General features: G+C 28.8%; 1 protein-coding gene across 1 annotated transcript in view; it reads right to left on the bottom strand.

Moving 5' to 3' along the window:
• Positions 1 to 9,711: 9,711 nt before the first annotated feature.
• Positions 9,712 to 17,118, bottom strand: part of LOC106466813 (forkhead box protein N3-like) — a 22,994-nt gene continuing 15,587 nt past the window's right edge. The window contains exons 3-8 of the mRNA XM_022395630.1: positions 16,522 to 16,673; positions 14,686 to 14,741; positions 13,377 to 13,424; positions 11,498 to 11,566; positions 10,710 to 10,782; positions 9,712 to 10,277 (exon numbers count right to left, since the gene is read on the bottom strand). Coding sequence (XP_022251338.1) covers positions 9,836 to 10,277; positions 10,710 to 10,782; positions 11,498 to 11,566; positions 13,377 to 13,424; positions 14,686 to 14,741; positions 16,522 to 16,673 — 840 coding nt within the window. The 3' untranslated portion in view covers positions 9,712 to 9,835. The remainder of the gene's footprint in view (positions 10,278 to 10,709; positions 10,783 to 11,497; positions 11,567 to 13,376; positions 13,425 to 14,685; positions 14,742 to 16,521; positions 16,674 to 17,118) is intronic.

Here is a 17,118-nt window from a genome sequence, read left to right as displayed (position 1 = left end):
GCCCTCGTGTAGCTTTGCGCGAAATTCCAAAAAACATACAGCACTATATCCCTGATTTAATCACATTTTCGAGTTAAACGAACGAATCCTTGCAATATATTCTACACTAACCTAATTTAATCACATTCACAAGCTATACAAACAAATCCAAGTAATATATTTTAAACTTACATTTTGGTGTTAAAATGAATAATTAATTTGATTAAAATCATAAACATAATTCTGATTTGTAATGATTAATACAATATATCAGTTCACCAGCTTAATGGGGTTAACACCGAAACTGTTATTTAAATAATTGTTGATACAAATAGCAACTCGACTACTACGACGTCTAACCATACTCCAGCCTGCTTAATGAGTACTAGTATTAAGCGAAAGGCCTCATCGGCACTGAATATAGTAGATGTCATGTGGTTGACATATTATTACATTCTTCTTCACTTTCACTCGTAAGTTGCTGTAATTACATCATAATATCCCTGGTTTAATCAGGTCTCCGAGCTCTAAGAATTAGTCCTACCAATGTGTTTTAAACTTACAACACCATTTCCTAGACTCGATTATATTTCGAAGTTATATAGATGAACCCATGAAACATATTAAAATTACACCATTATAACCCTAATTTTCAATCTAAGTTACAGTTTGGATATTAACAATATTTAAAAGTTGCATCATCGTATCCAAAATTTTGTCAATTTCCAAACTATACGAACGACCTCGAGAAAAGAAGTTATAAACTAACGTCACCATATTGCAGACTGCAAGAATATTGTAATATTTCCAAATTAAACAGAGAAAACAAAGGAACACTAACATCATTATACTCCAGATTTTTTTTTTTTTCGTATTCCTAAGCTCTAGGGAAAGATATAGACTTTGTAGAGAATAAAACTAAATGTACACCGCAACAACCCATATTTTAGAAAACTTCCCATGGGCTCAAAAGTATGTAAACCACCTGAAAAAAGTGACTTTTTAGTCAGGAAACTGTAAAGGTGTTTTTTTTATTTATTCAACCGATTAACCTTGGTGCATTTTTCATATGATATACGGATATTAACTTTTGATTAAGGCAAGCTACCTACACAGATCAGAATAAATAATAATAAAACAAGCAAGTAATGCGTAAAACCGGGCGTCACACCAGCTTTAAATATTCGTTTACTTATAAAACATAAGATCTGCATCCACAGCAAGCTAGTCGTCTTCTTGATCAAGGATTGGGTCACAGCGTCGACGGTAAACAGAAATCAGTCGTACAAATAACAAGTTTAAAAGTAAAAGTGGAGAAAGTTATATTCAAACACAATACAAAATAAATAGAAATAACAGATTTTAAAAATTAGCAGGGTAATAAAAAGCTATTAAACCATTTCAACCTAATCTGAAAATATGTTACTTATTATACACAACACAATTTTCGACGTTCAGTAAATGATTAGTAATTATTATAATTAGTTTCTAGAAACAAAGATCTGTCACACACATACAAACAAAGTTTTTAAAAACATTCTTTTATTTGGCAATTACACTTGTTATGCGCAAAAATATTTTGAGAAATGTTCTACATATCGTACCAAAGCCAATGATAGATCAACACAGTCATATAAAACTTAGGTAGCTATTGGCTCAATTAAAATTTGCATATTCAAATATAAAACTATCTTGTATTTCTTTATTTTAATCTACTATACACTAGACGAAAACTTCTTCCTATTACCCTTGCAAAATATTTAAGATCATGATTCGTCTTAAATAAAGACCAGGATTTAATAATAATAATTTTATGTTGGCCACAAAACAGAATTTTTATGGAAGATTATATGACATTAGTAAGTATAAAATCTGAAAATCGCTATTTAATTGACATGAACATACAATAAATAGGCTTGATGTTTTGCTCACTGAAACATATACATAGAGAAATATGTTGTAAAACTTAAACAGTCCACAGTGAAACTGCAGGCACATGAGATTTAGCTGCTTGATAGCTCTCGATTCACTCACCCAGACCCAACATCCTGACTACACAGGACAACATGTCCACACACACATTTAATATAAGCCTCTAAGGATTTAATTTATCAAAACAATAAACAGAAAGAAAAGCAAAAAATCTCGACACTTTATGACATACTACAGGTCCAATGAACACCTTTTTTTAAGTTATGTCATGAATCATGAGATACTCTGGTGAATATGCAGTTAGTCTATGTTTATATATTTGAAAATACTACCCAAACTTTTAGGTTTAAGATATTGGTTCACTTAAATTTTCAACACATGACTAACAAAACAAAAACCAAAGATCGATTAAATAGAGACCTGAAAATATTAGAAAAGCACAGTGTTATGACCAGTTAAAAATGATTACATACGGTAACAGTTTTGCTTGATTTTTCTGCTGATAAGCACACCATGTTATTCTTGTAATGGAAAATAATGATGAACAATAATGCAAGTGATTGATGCATTCACTTCATGGTAAGACATAACACCCTTAGTAACTTGATATTTCTTAGGTCATGGATAAGAGAAAAAGTTCTTGCAGGATTCTCTATCAAAATACTTGAAGCTCGTATCAATGCATTTTCAACAAAACCACAGGAAAGTAACCTGCAGAACCAAAACAGATGGACAACAATAAAAAATTCCTATATAACAATATATTCTACCTGTTAGATAATATGTATAGTTACTTTGAGAGGTATTTAGTAAAAAAATGTGGTTTACTACACACCAGCAGAAGAAATATGTCAAAAAATTATGACAAAATTGGATTCATGTATAGAATTATCAGATTCCCTAAAACCGATAATGAAAGAAAATTATAAGATTATAATATTTTACCTATACAAATTATATCTTCTAAACGTATTCCACTGAAATGTATTCTGACCATGACCTCATAGTTAGTATATCAAACTGGGGCCCCAAGAATCCTGATTTTGAGTAGTGGTGCTACCAAGCATGCTTCACACTTTCAGCAGTAGATGTATTATAAAAGTGACATTCAATCCCATTATTCAGTTAAAGAGTAACCATTTCAGGCAGTGGGTGCTCCTGATTGGTTGCTGTCCCTTTAGTTGCCAGTTCAGAATGAGGGATGTTTATGCTTGAACTCTCTGACCTGGATGTTTAGACACTACCTCAATTCTTTGACCTGGACATTTAGATGGCTGAGCTCTCTGATCTGTGCATTTAGCCATGTCTGAACAAGATGTTATTAAGGAGAATGAATAAATAAAGTCTTGCTAAGGTTGCCAAATTTTTGAACTAAATAATGTTTCATAAATATCTAAACATCCAAAATATTTTTCACACCAATACTACTAGAACAGTAAATACAATGAACAAATAACAATAGCTTATAAGCTTAAACATAATTTTTTTTTCTGAAAATAAATATTACCATCTGTAAGTGTACAGTGTTTAGTCACATACTTAATATATATAACCATGTATATATAAATTTGTAATTTAAAACATTTGTGAGTCTCAGTTATGTCTAGAGCAGTGTTTCTCTATCTTTGCACCTCAAGGTCCACTTAGCTATTTGGCACAATAGTAAAGTCCCAAATATGCAGTTGAGGACTCATTAGTTTAGTTCGGTCACAGTTGAAAATCACTGATCTAAGGGGTAATGAACATGGCTGCTCCAGATGGTGCATTGATAATAAACATATTAGGCTAACAAATAACCAAATTATAACTGTTAACAATAAGCCAAGTTCATATACATATATACACACACAAACAAGTATATATAAAGAAAAACAATCCATTTAATAAGGACAACAGCAGAATCCCATATCAATTCACTACAAATGCTTTCATAAATATTTCTTCCAATTCAGCAAGTTGTAACGTTTTTTAAAGAAATAGCTGTTTGTGAGACACAAAAATAAACTTGCTAAATAAACTCATCTTCAAAAAAAATTTATCCGATAAGCTATTAACTCATTAACACTATATCTGAATAAAAATAATATCAAACAAAATAAACATCGGAATGTTTTATGTCAAATATATAATTTTGCTAATTATATGTGTGAATAATGTTTTCACCCTATGAGTAATATGGGAACCTCTTTTATCACATTCAGAAATAAAGATTGTTGTTCTCTAAATCTTATTTGCCTTAGCAAGGTTTATCTTGTTTGCAAGATATTTAAATGTATAATAGAAACTGTGGTCAAATTTTATCAGTTGTGTACTAAAATCATCTTACAAGCTACAAACTTTTACAAAAACTTTCTCCTTTTTCTTATTTCTGAATTATGTTATCCTAAAACTAAATTTTCATGGTACATATAACTGTCTTTCAATTGTCAATAAACACATAAATATGACAGTTATAAATCAGTATTATCTATCACAAATATTTTTGCACTACTACTTACTGCTTGTATTCTTGTACAACTGAAGAATTAGAAACTAAGACAGTTGAATATAGACATAAAAAATCCCATCATGTTCTAATATTAATTGTTTTATTATATTAACTTTTGTATGTTTCTGCTTATATACAGAAAAACCAATCCATTTAATAAGGACAACAGCAGAATCCCAGGTCAATTCACTTATTCAATACAGCTGACTTTTTCAAGTGTGTTTTGAAACCAATAAAACATTCAATACACTATTTTATTTGTTAATCATAAGTGATATCTAAACATGTCATACACTTAATGCAATGGTTTTGGTTTCAAAGAACTACATTTCACACAAATATATTACAACCAGCCAAAATGAATGCCAGAGTTTATTGTTTATATAATTGTTTACAAATATAAAGAAGGTACAATATTCTACATTTCTGGAAGAAACTATTAACATGTAAGACCCAAACATCAACCTTATGTTATATATATTTTTCTATATTACTAACACTGTAAACCATGTAAATTTAGTTAAGCAAGAAAGTCATTTTTAGTATATCTAAATATGTAGCTAGCTTCTTTTGATGAACTGGTATCACAAAGTTCTAAGTAATGTTAAGCTAATCATCTTGGCTTCAAACAAGAAACTGTAATTATGATAATTGTAATAATCATTGCATCACAACACAAAGTGGAATACAGTGCATAGACTCAAGTCAATTACAAATCATAATAATGTTTACATTCTTACAAATCACAAATATGTACTTTACAGATGTATGTTATAAAGTCCACTATTAAAAATGTATACCATCTAGCTTTAAGTGAAATAAATGTTTTATCACAATTAGTTGAACCTGACTGAAATAATAAAATAAATAATTCTAATTTAACACCTAATATATATTCAAATTAGCTCTTAACAAAAAGTACAGATATGAGTTACTCCAATCAACACAGTTAAAAAATAATATTTTTAATAAACAAAATACCAAGACAGTTATATAAATGTACAACAGATAATTACCTAATACCACAGACTTTTGTTGTTAGTTCATGTACTCATCTACAAGGAAGCCTAAAAACACTGACAGGTAATTTTTTTTTTTTTACTATGATGTCTAATAAAACCCAGATATTGAAACTATCTATAGTGAGACAGGACAGAAGTTTTCATAAAATTAAATATTTAACTTAGAACTTTACAACCTTTACATCATTTAAATTATTTATAACTTTTTTCAAAAGCAACATTTGCTGGCATAATGAAATGCTTAAATAGAAAATGGTTCCAACATAGTAAAATTCGATAATTTCAACACTGTTAAAGTTAATTATTCACTCTAAAAATCAACATGCCTAACCAATTTTAACTGAAATTTAGAAATATAAACTTTTTTTATGTAAAAATACATTTTTCTTACAACTCTATCTTATAGAAAGTTCGATCGCAAATAATACTGTATACTGCTGCAACAATAAAGCATTACATGATGCTTAAAAGAAATTATCAAAATATAAAAAATGAGTAAATATGATTGGCAATTTTTTATTCCTACCAATTATGAGCCATTAGCCTTTTAATTATATTAATAATTTCCTAAACATGTACACATGGGCCTTAAAAAACATTACAACACTAACAAGCATCAGTTCTGTATTCCTCTACCAAATCTCAAATACTGTACAATGATGTTTGGCATTGTTGTTCTTTGGAAGCAAACAATATATAATCTCAGACAAGAAATGTTTAAAAACCAATATATTTACATTTGTGTGTGTGTCTATATACAAACAGAGAGTTCAAAATAATATTACATCCATTACAACTTACACAGTAATTAATTTTTTGTGGAAGACTCCTTTAATTTTATATTTTGCAGAGCTGTTAATAACAAATATGTTACATGTAACTATTTTAGTGGATGAGTATTTAAAGAACATGTTGTAAAAAGTATTGAACTGAATTATTGAATTTAAAATTTTCATAAATCTTAGAATGCACTTTGAAAAATGTAGTCTTATCTGTATGCAAACATAGTTTTAAACTTACATGAGAAAAACAGTCAAACAAACAATATCTATTCTTTTGCTCATTCTACACTTCAACTAAACACTTATGTCAAGCTTAAAAGTAACAGTACTTTCTTTTTTAAATGCATTCAAGAATATAAAAATAACTATTCTATGTTCATGATTATTTGCAAACATCTATACAAAAAGTTTATAAGTGTTGCACTGAACCAAACATATTCTCTCTTACAGATCACAAACTGTTGAAGTGTCTGACAAGCTAACTCTTAATGTTAAATACCTGCATGTACAAAAGTTATTTGAATAAAATTCACAAACACTGCTAAACACACTTCTTCTTGGATTGTCTTTTGTACATTAAGTTTTTTAGCTAGCAATGAAAAGTAACATTTTCATACAATTTCCTGATACCTACAGAAAAATTTTACATCTAACAGCAAAAACAAAACTCTCATATTTGGTGCAATAGCAAATGTATCCAAAAATCAACAAAGCAAAACTTAATTTGCAATACAAAAAGAAAACTAAATAGAATGTTGCTCTTTATAAGTGCCTTGTTTTTACATTTAACATATTCTTATCATATTAGTAAGTGATTTTTCTTCCTATGCTAATTTGTATGGTTCTGTATAAATAAAGACAAATTACTGCCAAAATATTATTTTATGAAACCTTATATTTCTGTTCTTCTTTATTGTTTTATGGTGTGAAAAGAAACATGATGTTTTTAGTTCATTGTGTGCAGTAATATCATGTGCATCTTGTGTACAAATGCTTTCACTACAACCTTTTAGGTAAAGATATTTTAAATAATTCTTTCACATCTGGCACAGCATGAAAAACACCATGTGAATGCTGCTTGCCTTACCCTTCACTAGTCCAGCTGTTAAAAATGGCACAGTTGTTAAGAGTTACATTTACTTTTTATGAGTGTACAATATGTTCCTTATAAACATTCTGAGGGAATAGAGAGCCTCACTCATCAATTACAACTCAGCACAAAGTAAACATATTAAATTATTAAAGTATGTGCCATGGTAGAACATGTCTTACCTGTATAGGAGGATCTGTGATTTAAAAAACATTTTTTATATGATTGAGAATCAAACTAGGTCTTTGGAATGGTTCTGAACTAATCAGGATGACAATCCTCTTCTGTCTGTTTATTAGTTTTGGATTTCACAAAGCTATATACACATATACAAATGCTACCTGCACTAGTCATCCCTGATTTGGAAATGATAGACTAGAGGAAACATAGTTAGTCACCCCCCTGCCCTAACTCTTGGGATACTCTTGTCAGACTGAATAATGGGATTTGACAGACATGTTTATAACACACCCACAAAATGTGGAGCATGATTTTTATTTTTTTTGAAGAAACAGGACATGAACCATAGAACCTCAGCTCCACAGTATGAAATGCTAACTGCTGGGTCACACTCCTTCTAAACGATTCCATATGTCAAAATAACTTTTGTAAAATCTTACAACTGAGCTGCCACTTTGGTATACATATTCCACAAAACATTTATCTCAACTAAAACAATACCATTATAGATGAATAGACAGACAAATGCAAACAAACAAATTAATCATTAGACATAAATCTAGTTGGTATCAATTTCGGTTGAATTCACATCAACTTTAAAAAAGATTAATATACTTCATACAGTTTTATATAGATAGAAAACATTAATACTTTTGGTTAGTATAATGCTTCCAATCTTATTACAAAAATCTTCAAACTAAATGAGACATTATTCGATTAACTAAAGAATAAAGATGTCTCTCAGCAAACTAGTCATTTCAATAACTGTTTTACATTGAATGTGAGTTTTGAAAACATGAAGATTAATGTCAACATGAAGATTAATACAAACATGATTAAAGGCACTTATGAAAAGCTACAAGAATAAAGATTTAAATGTTTTAATTACTGCTCAGTGATAATAGATACTAAACAGATTCTTTTCCACTTAGGTTATTATAAAATTTTACTGTTTGTTTATTATCTGTGAATTTGATTGAGTATAGAAAAGTATCTAACAAAAACCTTTAACATTTACAACTTGAAGCAGACGATTTTTCATGGATTTATCATGTTTAGTTCTATTAACTGAGCCCTCAAAACTAGAAATTGATATTATGAACAGCAGCAGTAAATGCAATACAAAACAATTAATTTCAATAATGCATTTTTACATGCTTCTGAGTTAATTATTATACACATACACTGGCTATTTAAGTATATCTTTCCCACTGAAAATTTACAAATATTTTACATATAGTATATCCAAAACAAAATCAAACAAATATAAGATTATTTGCTACAGTTTTGTCTAGGACTCTTGAAATTACTTATTTTGAGATCTAGCAACTGACGAACATTTCAATGAAATCTATAAAGTAGGAAGATTTGATCAGGGACTTTCACTTGTTGTTTACATAAGTATTTTTCACTAACATGGATGAAGTAAGTATAATAAAAAGTTTATATTACTTGAAATACATTTTCGTTAATAGTCAAACTTAAAAATACGATTGTTTGAAAAAAAAAACATATATAAAGTTCATCACAAGTGGATTTAGTTATTTCTGAAAATGCGTACATAATGAAGATTAGTTTTTATTAAAAAAACATTTCACATATATGGAAAACAAATACATACATAGAAGTTTCTGGAAGAGACTAAGTTTATATACAACATGCACAGCTTCTGCCAAAAACAGAAATAATACAGAACACACCATAAACTTTGAGCAACATAGTTTAAAACAGTAATTTTCATTCTCAAATCTCATTTGAATGTAAATAAAAAATTTAATTTCAATAATCAAGGCAATTAATTACAGACAAAAGCAAACTGTTTACAACACGAACCTGATTTCAGAATTGAGATAAGGTTCATCCTAAAAGCTAACATCACATAAAATATCCATAACATTATTGCTTTTGTATTACATTCCTATTATGCAACATTTCTTCATCTTTTTTTTTCTTTTTAAGAGGAACCTAACATATCACTTTAAAGTTAATATAAGAGCTTAATATAATATCTTAATCAAGGGAACCAGCAACATTAAAAAGATCGTACAAGGTACATACATATCTGTGATTAAAAAAAAAAGATAGGCCTTCTAGCAGATAGCACCAGAACCTTACTAATAACTGATTTTAAGCTTTATTATATATTTTTCACTATTCACACAAAAAAGTAAGAAAGTACCAGCATTTGAAAATATTATATGTAGTACTGCATTGTAATTTTTTAATATCACATCCACTAAAAAATAGTTTTTTCTCACAAAAATATGTCAACTTATATATATATATATATATTCACTTTGCATCAGTGAAATGCATTAGTTAAGTTACTTATAAGAAAAAAGAAATAAAGACCTAGTGAGATCTATGCATCAGAAAGAGTTTTCTCAGCGAGCTTGCTATTTAGCTTGAACATGTACCTTTTACTTGTAGCAATTCTCACAAAATTTAGCAAAGCATATGCTCCTTCTGCAAGAACTTGCTCATCCTCAGTATCAGTAGATCCAATCTTCAAGCGTTTCCTAACAAAACTTTTCAACGGGCTATTTAGTGAACAATCACTGTTGACCTTTGCCTTCTGCCTCACTGCCCCCCTACTGGATTGGTGATTGTTTTGAAAAGTATTGTCAGAATTTTGATGTTTACCATCTGATGCATTAAATCTGAAAGTTGTTGGTGAAATATCTGAAGACCAGCTACCACCAGCTATAAGAGAGTCACTATAGGTATGATCTTCACTGGGACTACTGGTAATTAGCAGAGGTTCACTACAATGGTACTTGGTTTGTAGGCCACTTGCAGAATCTCTAAACATTGAAAAAATCCAATGAAATAAACCAAATATAAAATCCTCCTAAATAGAGTACACTTTATGTGCTCCTATGGTTAGAGTATTACATTCATAAAGATTAAATGTGTTCAATGATGAAAGAGGCACTTCTTTAAGATTTTTATTCATTACGGCCAAAATGGTTCAAAGTCAGTTAGTGCTTTTATATTTTCTAAGACTTTTCATTATAAGTAATAATGTATTAAGAAAAATAATGCTCCAATATAAATATAACGTGAAACACTATATTTTAAAAAGTAAGATGATTAATACTTTTAACAAATTAACTTAAAGATATGAGACAAAAAAAGAGTAACTGATCCATATAAAATTTTAAAATCAAAATAACTTTTCATCATTACACAACATAGTAGTATTTTATTTGTTTAAGACAAAAAGACATTCTAACCGAAATCTCAATCGTTTTTGTCCGAGTTTCCATTCACTTGAAGAAATTGTGTTTTTATACTTTTCTCCATAAGCTGTAAACAGAACATATATGAAAACATATAATCAGAAACAACAAAAATAGCTATTAAGTGATTCATTAACACTAACGTATTTAAAAATCAATTCAAACAAAAATTTCAACATTTTGCATTTCACTTGATGTTATTGACATACCTGTTTCCATGTAGACTTTCTATTTTTAGTAGTCTTACAGGATTAGTTTACTTAATTTCATTAAAATTGATTGTATTATTATATCAGAATGATGAGCATACGATTGGTAATATATTATATTTAAACATATGCTTGTTTTCGTTATTTGTAAAAACAAGACATAATATCTCTTCCATGTGTCTCATTATACAATATAAATGTGCATCCTCAGCAGTGAATGTGTTAAGTGGAATATAGAATGAGAAGAAAAACAAACATTTTACTTAACATACTTACTAAACTTGCTCCAAACAAGCTTAATGAACATGATGTACACAACTGCACTTACAGATCTGTAATTGTGTAGTTACCTGACATAACCTATGATTATTTGGCTCCATAATATGCTCTATATAGATGTACTTTCTGTCCAAACTCTGTACAAATGTAACTACTGTCTAAACTCTATAGAGGTATACTTACTGTTCAAACATTGTACAGATGTCCTTAACATCCAAGTTCTAAAAGATGTACTTACTGTCCATACCCTGAGGAGGTATACTTACTGCTCAGATTCTGAACAGATAAACTTACTATCAAAGCTGCATTCAGATGGACTATTTTTTAATGCTAACATGGTTGCTGCAGCATCCACCTCAGGGTCTAATATAAAGAACAAGTTAATATTACTGTTTGATCAGAGGTATATGTTAATTTTAATTTGAAGATGTACAAGAGTATATGCAAATCTATCACGAAAAACAAAATAAACAAAAATTAAACTTATTCATTACAAATGTAACATAATTATTCTACAATAATCTTTAAATTATAATATTACAACATATCTTTAGAGAATGATGCTTCATTTAATAAGTTAATTTGATCATATAATAAATTATTCAATTACAAATGTTTCAAACATTAATGTGATTTCTTAAAACCTCTGAGGGTTTTCATTTATAGCAGCATTGTAATTTTTTCATAGTTTAAGTACATACCATAAAAACTTACAAGTTAAATTCTAGGCAGTATGATTTGGTACCAGGTAAAATAACAGTATCTTCAAAAGAAAAAACACATCATAATAATTTTTAAGCTCCATACATGTTCACTCTTTCCTAAGAACGTCTGGCTGTAGCAGTTTTGTCAGAATATTTATGGTCTTTGGCCATTTACAACCAATTAAACAAAGAGCAATAAATAATGATTATTGATTTTAAGCCAAACTTTATAATGTAATTTGAGTTAAAATATTATTCCAAAAGACAGTACTTAGTTTAGTAGTTTTAAAGCAAGAAAATCAACTTTATGTAATCAACAATCAAGTCCTAATTTACAACTACAAAATTTATTGAAGTACAAAAGCCCAGGTTATCAATTTTTTTTTGTTCTCTTGTTTAAAACTACACCTACAAGATTAAGTGAAAACCAAATGTTCATCTAAATGGTTCAGTAGATAATCAGTACTATATTTTTGTTTCATTCATATGAACTTTTTGCCTGAATTATGGTTTCTTTATCCACAACCAAAATTACTGAAAGAACTAATGGAGAATGTTGAAAGCATTAGTTTTATGATCACAGCTATTAGTTTCTTAATATACCACATAGTATGTCCTTAATACTTTAATATTGTAGACTTATATTTAATGCTTTTCTCCTGTGTTGTTCATTTTTGCCAATTTGTAAATGCTATTGTGAATTACTTGAACTAAGTTCTGATATAAAAGAGTAAGTAAAGAAAGAAAAAGCTCCTCTGGTGATCTTGCCAACTGGTTCCAATCCTTAAATCTGGCTGAACATATTTTTTGGGTTTGTTACCTTACTGACTTTTCAAGTGTGATATAAGAAAGATTTGGTTACAATTTATCAATTTATTTAATTGAAAAATCTTTATAAACTTTATTAATAAACTGTATTTTATGAACTTAAAGGAGTAAAAATGATTAAAATAGCTATAATACCTTTAAAGCTACGTTTCAAGTTAAATATAATTCTCAGAGTAATGATTATCCTAATAACATATTTCAAATTTAACTGCTCTGTTTTCTTTATTAAAATATACACTATATATATATATACAGTTTTGAATAATACAGTTGAAGTGATAACACAGATTGAGCACTGCTGTACATTCTTAAGAGCACGATTAAAATAATATTAAAAATGGTAAAATTATTTTATTGTGGTTTAAATTTTTTAAACTAATTGTGTAAAATTAAAAAACTTTTAATAAAGTGCAGTATCAATCCATCTATCAGTTTCATAGTAAATGTTTGTATAGAAGTTGCATACTCTTAATGACAGAATAAAAATTTATTTAAGTTATAGGTTTAAACTAAAAAAAAAATTCAAACAACAAAGTATTAGAGAATGTCTTATAGAACTGATTAAATGTGGTATGAGGCATATCAATGAAACAAACTTTTTAAACATAACCCAAGCAAAAAAATAAAATAAATCTACTTACCTTTCACAGTGGAAGCATTAAATCCTTTGGATGAACATGGGAATAGCTCTGGAAATAAAAACATAAAGTTTTTAGTGAAAAGAAATAATTTTTATCATTCTGTTGCAAGACTATCACAATAACACGAACATTAAATGTGCAATTTTTTAGTGCACTTTAATTATTACACATATTGGTTTAATATCTACTGCTCAAAGTAGGTGTAGTCATGGATAAAAATGGGTAAACTGCATTTGCCTACTTAGTATCTACCATGCTGCTGCATAGCCTGGAATATAACCACCACAGGTTAGTTTACCCATCTTTTTTTTAACCACCACAGCACTGATAAAACACCTGTAAGTTAGAGTAAATATTGTTTGATTTTGTGAACATGGTTTTCTCCTTCTCATTTGTGTTTGTCATCACTCCTTAATCTTCCTAATCATTTAACTTATCCCATCACCATAGTCTGTTCAATATATTCCTGTATCTAACAATTGTTAATGTTTTATTTTATGGGTAAAAGTGTTTGTGTTATTTACATATTATATGTGTCATTATGAATTAGAAGGAAAGAAAAAAGTATTTCCATGAAAACAAGGATTAATAAATCAAATTTACAATTGTCTGCACAGTTTTATGAATGTTTTCTCATGTAATTATGGGTGTGACATTTCAACAGCTAATGTAAAAGAAAACTTGTACTTGTTAAACCATAATCTCATTTCATGCTGTTCAAAATATCAAAATAAATGAAGGAGAGAATGACTAAGAACAGAGTCATAAAAAAGGAATATTATAGCTCTCTTTGATAACATCCATTGTTAATCCTTCATAGCTAAAAGATGCAAAGAAAGAAGGATTTGCATGGATAATATAATGCTAACATAATGTCAGGATTCAATTAAAATATGAACAAAAGTTTGGAAAAACCAATTACATTCTGAAACAAATCTTTCAATACAAACTAAGAGTTCTTTCAAATATAAACCAAACATTTATAAATGAGGATCTGTAAATAAGAGTATAAGGATTACTACAGAAATTCTATTAAAGCCTTTAATATTACTTTGAATACAGTTTTATCTAAGTACAGTATGAGAAATTTCAAGAGGTTTATTTTGCATTCCCAGTTATAAATGGCGAGTGTTTAAAACATTGTTAGCATAGACAATCAGCAGAATTTTTAAGAATTCATTCTAATGAGTTAAAATTGAAACTAATAAGGATTACTTTCTTCAGAATAATCTTATAACTCATCATTGTCATCTTCTGTGTTGATTTATGAATTGTACTGATAACGATACTAAATGTCAATAAACTTTACCTGACGAGGGTAGGTTGATATATGTCCTGGTTGAGAGTAATGGTAGTGGCTTGTCACTGTGGATTAAATGTTTTAAAAAATTAGGGCTGCACTCAGCGTAAGCACAAATAAATCCATGTCCAAATTAATTACAGAACATTACATAAAATAAATGTAATTTTACTTCTTAAAGAACAAATATTTGACTCTGGTAAACATCAAAGTACAGAAATCACTGCAACATAGCTTTATAAATAACAACTTCTTGTCAGTAATAAGTTAATATCCAGTTCCACAAGTCCTTGTGACATAGCTTCTTAAATAATAAACACATGCTCCAGATAGGTAAATACCAAGTTATCAAAGTCATAGTGAAATAGCTTCCTAAACAAAATAAAACACTCATGTACCTGATAAGGAAATTCTAAGTTACACAAGTAACAATGACATAGATCTTACCCTGTATAATGAATAACATACACCTTAAGTTACACAAGGCTAAAGATAAATCACTTTTTTACATTATAAAATCTAGCCTTGGTAAGTAAATACTAAGTTAAAAAGTCATAGTGATAAAGCCCTCTAAATGATAAACATCAAACACTGAAATAAATACTGCAAGTTACCACAAGTTATCACAACACGTTATTTGTAAATTCAATATGTCCCACAACCTACAGAGTACAGTACTAAAGTTTTTTAAATAATATAAACCTATTCCTAACAAAGTACATACAGTTATACACATTTAAAGGTAATACATATTCACAACAACAAATATTGTGCAAACGGTAGTATATGTCCACTCTATTTTTTAAAACCAATACAGTAACAAAAATATCAAACAAGAAATTATCTTAATTTCAGCTTCTTCTGCTACTTGTTATAACTCTAATAAAAATCAAAATGATTTTTGGAAGCAAATTATTATTCCAGTGGCTAGATACTCGGCAGCCAGGAATAATTTTTCAAATACTAAATGCACAACAGTCCCTAAATTTAAATACTGATGAGCTACAATCACCTTTCACTTGACTTAGAGAATGAATTATAGTAAATTATGAGACGGATTTGGCTTCAAGCTCAATGAAATTATCTCAATAGGACTTTTGCACTGGAAAAATAACCATTGATCATCATTCTTGTTTAGTGTTGATCACCATGTGTGTTTGCTACAAGTAGCCAGGAACAATCCTTGAAATACTAGATACCTGGCAGTCCATAATTTTACGATCATGAATATTAATAAGCTCCCAATATGATAATATACATATATATATATAAACATTTTAAAAAATATTATTAGTATTATTATCATTATCATAATTGTTTATTATTATTAATCCTCATCATCATTATTATTATTTTTGTTTGTTGTTATAGCTCATCAATATTCAAATTTTTGGACTGCTGGGTATTTATTATTTGAAAGATCGTTCTTGGTTACTAGGTATCTAGCCACTGCAAATTGTTATGGCTACTTAACCAATTTTCTACATATAATAATAATCAGATTTCATAATAGACTGCATTTTTTAATTTCTTCAGTTAATAACTTTTGTTACATTTGTACACCTAATTCCATGCTTAAATACAGAATATCTGGTTTTCTATATACTTGACTCTTTCAAACAAGCACAAGAGCAAAGGTTTTTAAGCCAACTAACTACTGCCATCTATTTGTTATTTCTAAATGTGCATATGCTAGTTATAGTAAGATTAAATGGTATTTAAAAAATCATTATCATATTTAAAATTTACTACAGACAGAATGTTTACCTGTAGCATGACCTACTTGTTTTTTCAGTACAAGCTTGTTTATTCTATAGTGCGACATACATGAGAGCAAGTACTTACCAATCAATGTCTACATCTGACTGAGAAAAATGCAAAATGCAATCTAATCTGGGCATATGTGGGAAAGATGATGATAGAGACTTTCTTAGTGCTTGCAAAAGGTTTGGTCGAAACTGTGGATCAATGCACCAAAGAGATCCTTTCCCAATGTTCTAAAAAAATTAACCAGAAATATTTTTTCTAGGCAATTCAACAGGTATTAAACCTCTATTACAAACGAAAAAAAGCCTTAAATGTTATTGTTTCATGGGTATTGATATACACTTGAAAACAAAACATCATCCTAAAAGTTACTATTCATTACTGACTTCTGTTATCAACTTTTCAATTCCTGCCAAATACATTGTAAACAAGCTTTCAATTCATATGATCACTATAAAATGTAATTCTTCTTTGTGATTAAACTGGTAAATTCACAATTCAGAGAAAACAGTACAACTATATATTTGCAAGAAAGAGTTTTTGGTATTGCATAATTGAAGCAAGTATTATTATCCAAAAAATCAAAGAATTTATTGTTTCATAACTGACAATATTGTTAGGACAGCAGAAGTCACGAGACGCTGGTAACACGTCAAGAGTTTCTAGAAGGATCAT

This window comes from Limulus polyphemus, unplaced genomic scaffold (genome assembly GCF_000517525.1).
Source record: "Limulus polyphemus unplaced genomic scaffold, Limulus_polyphemus-2.1.2 Scaffold76, whole genome shotgun sequence".
Lineage (NCBI taxonomy): Eukaryota > Metazoa > Arthropoda > Merostomata > Xiphosura > Limulidae > Limulus > Limulus polyphemus.
Note: the sequence above shows the minus strand (reverse complement) of the source record. Positions and strands in the feature narration are given on the sequence as shown.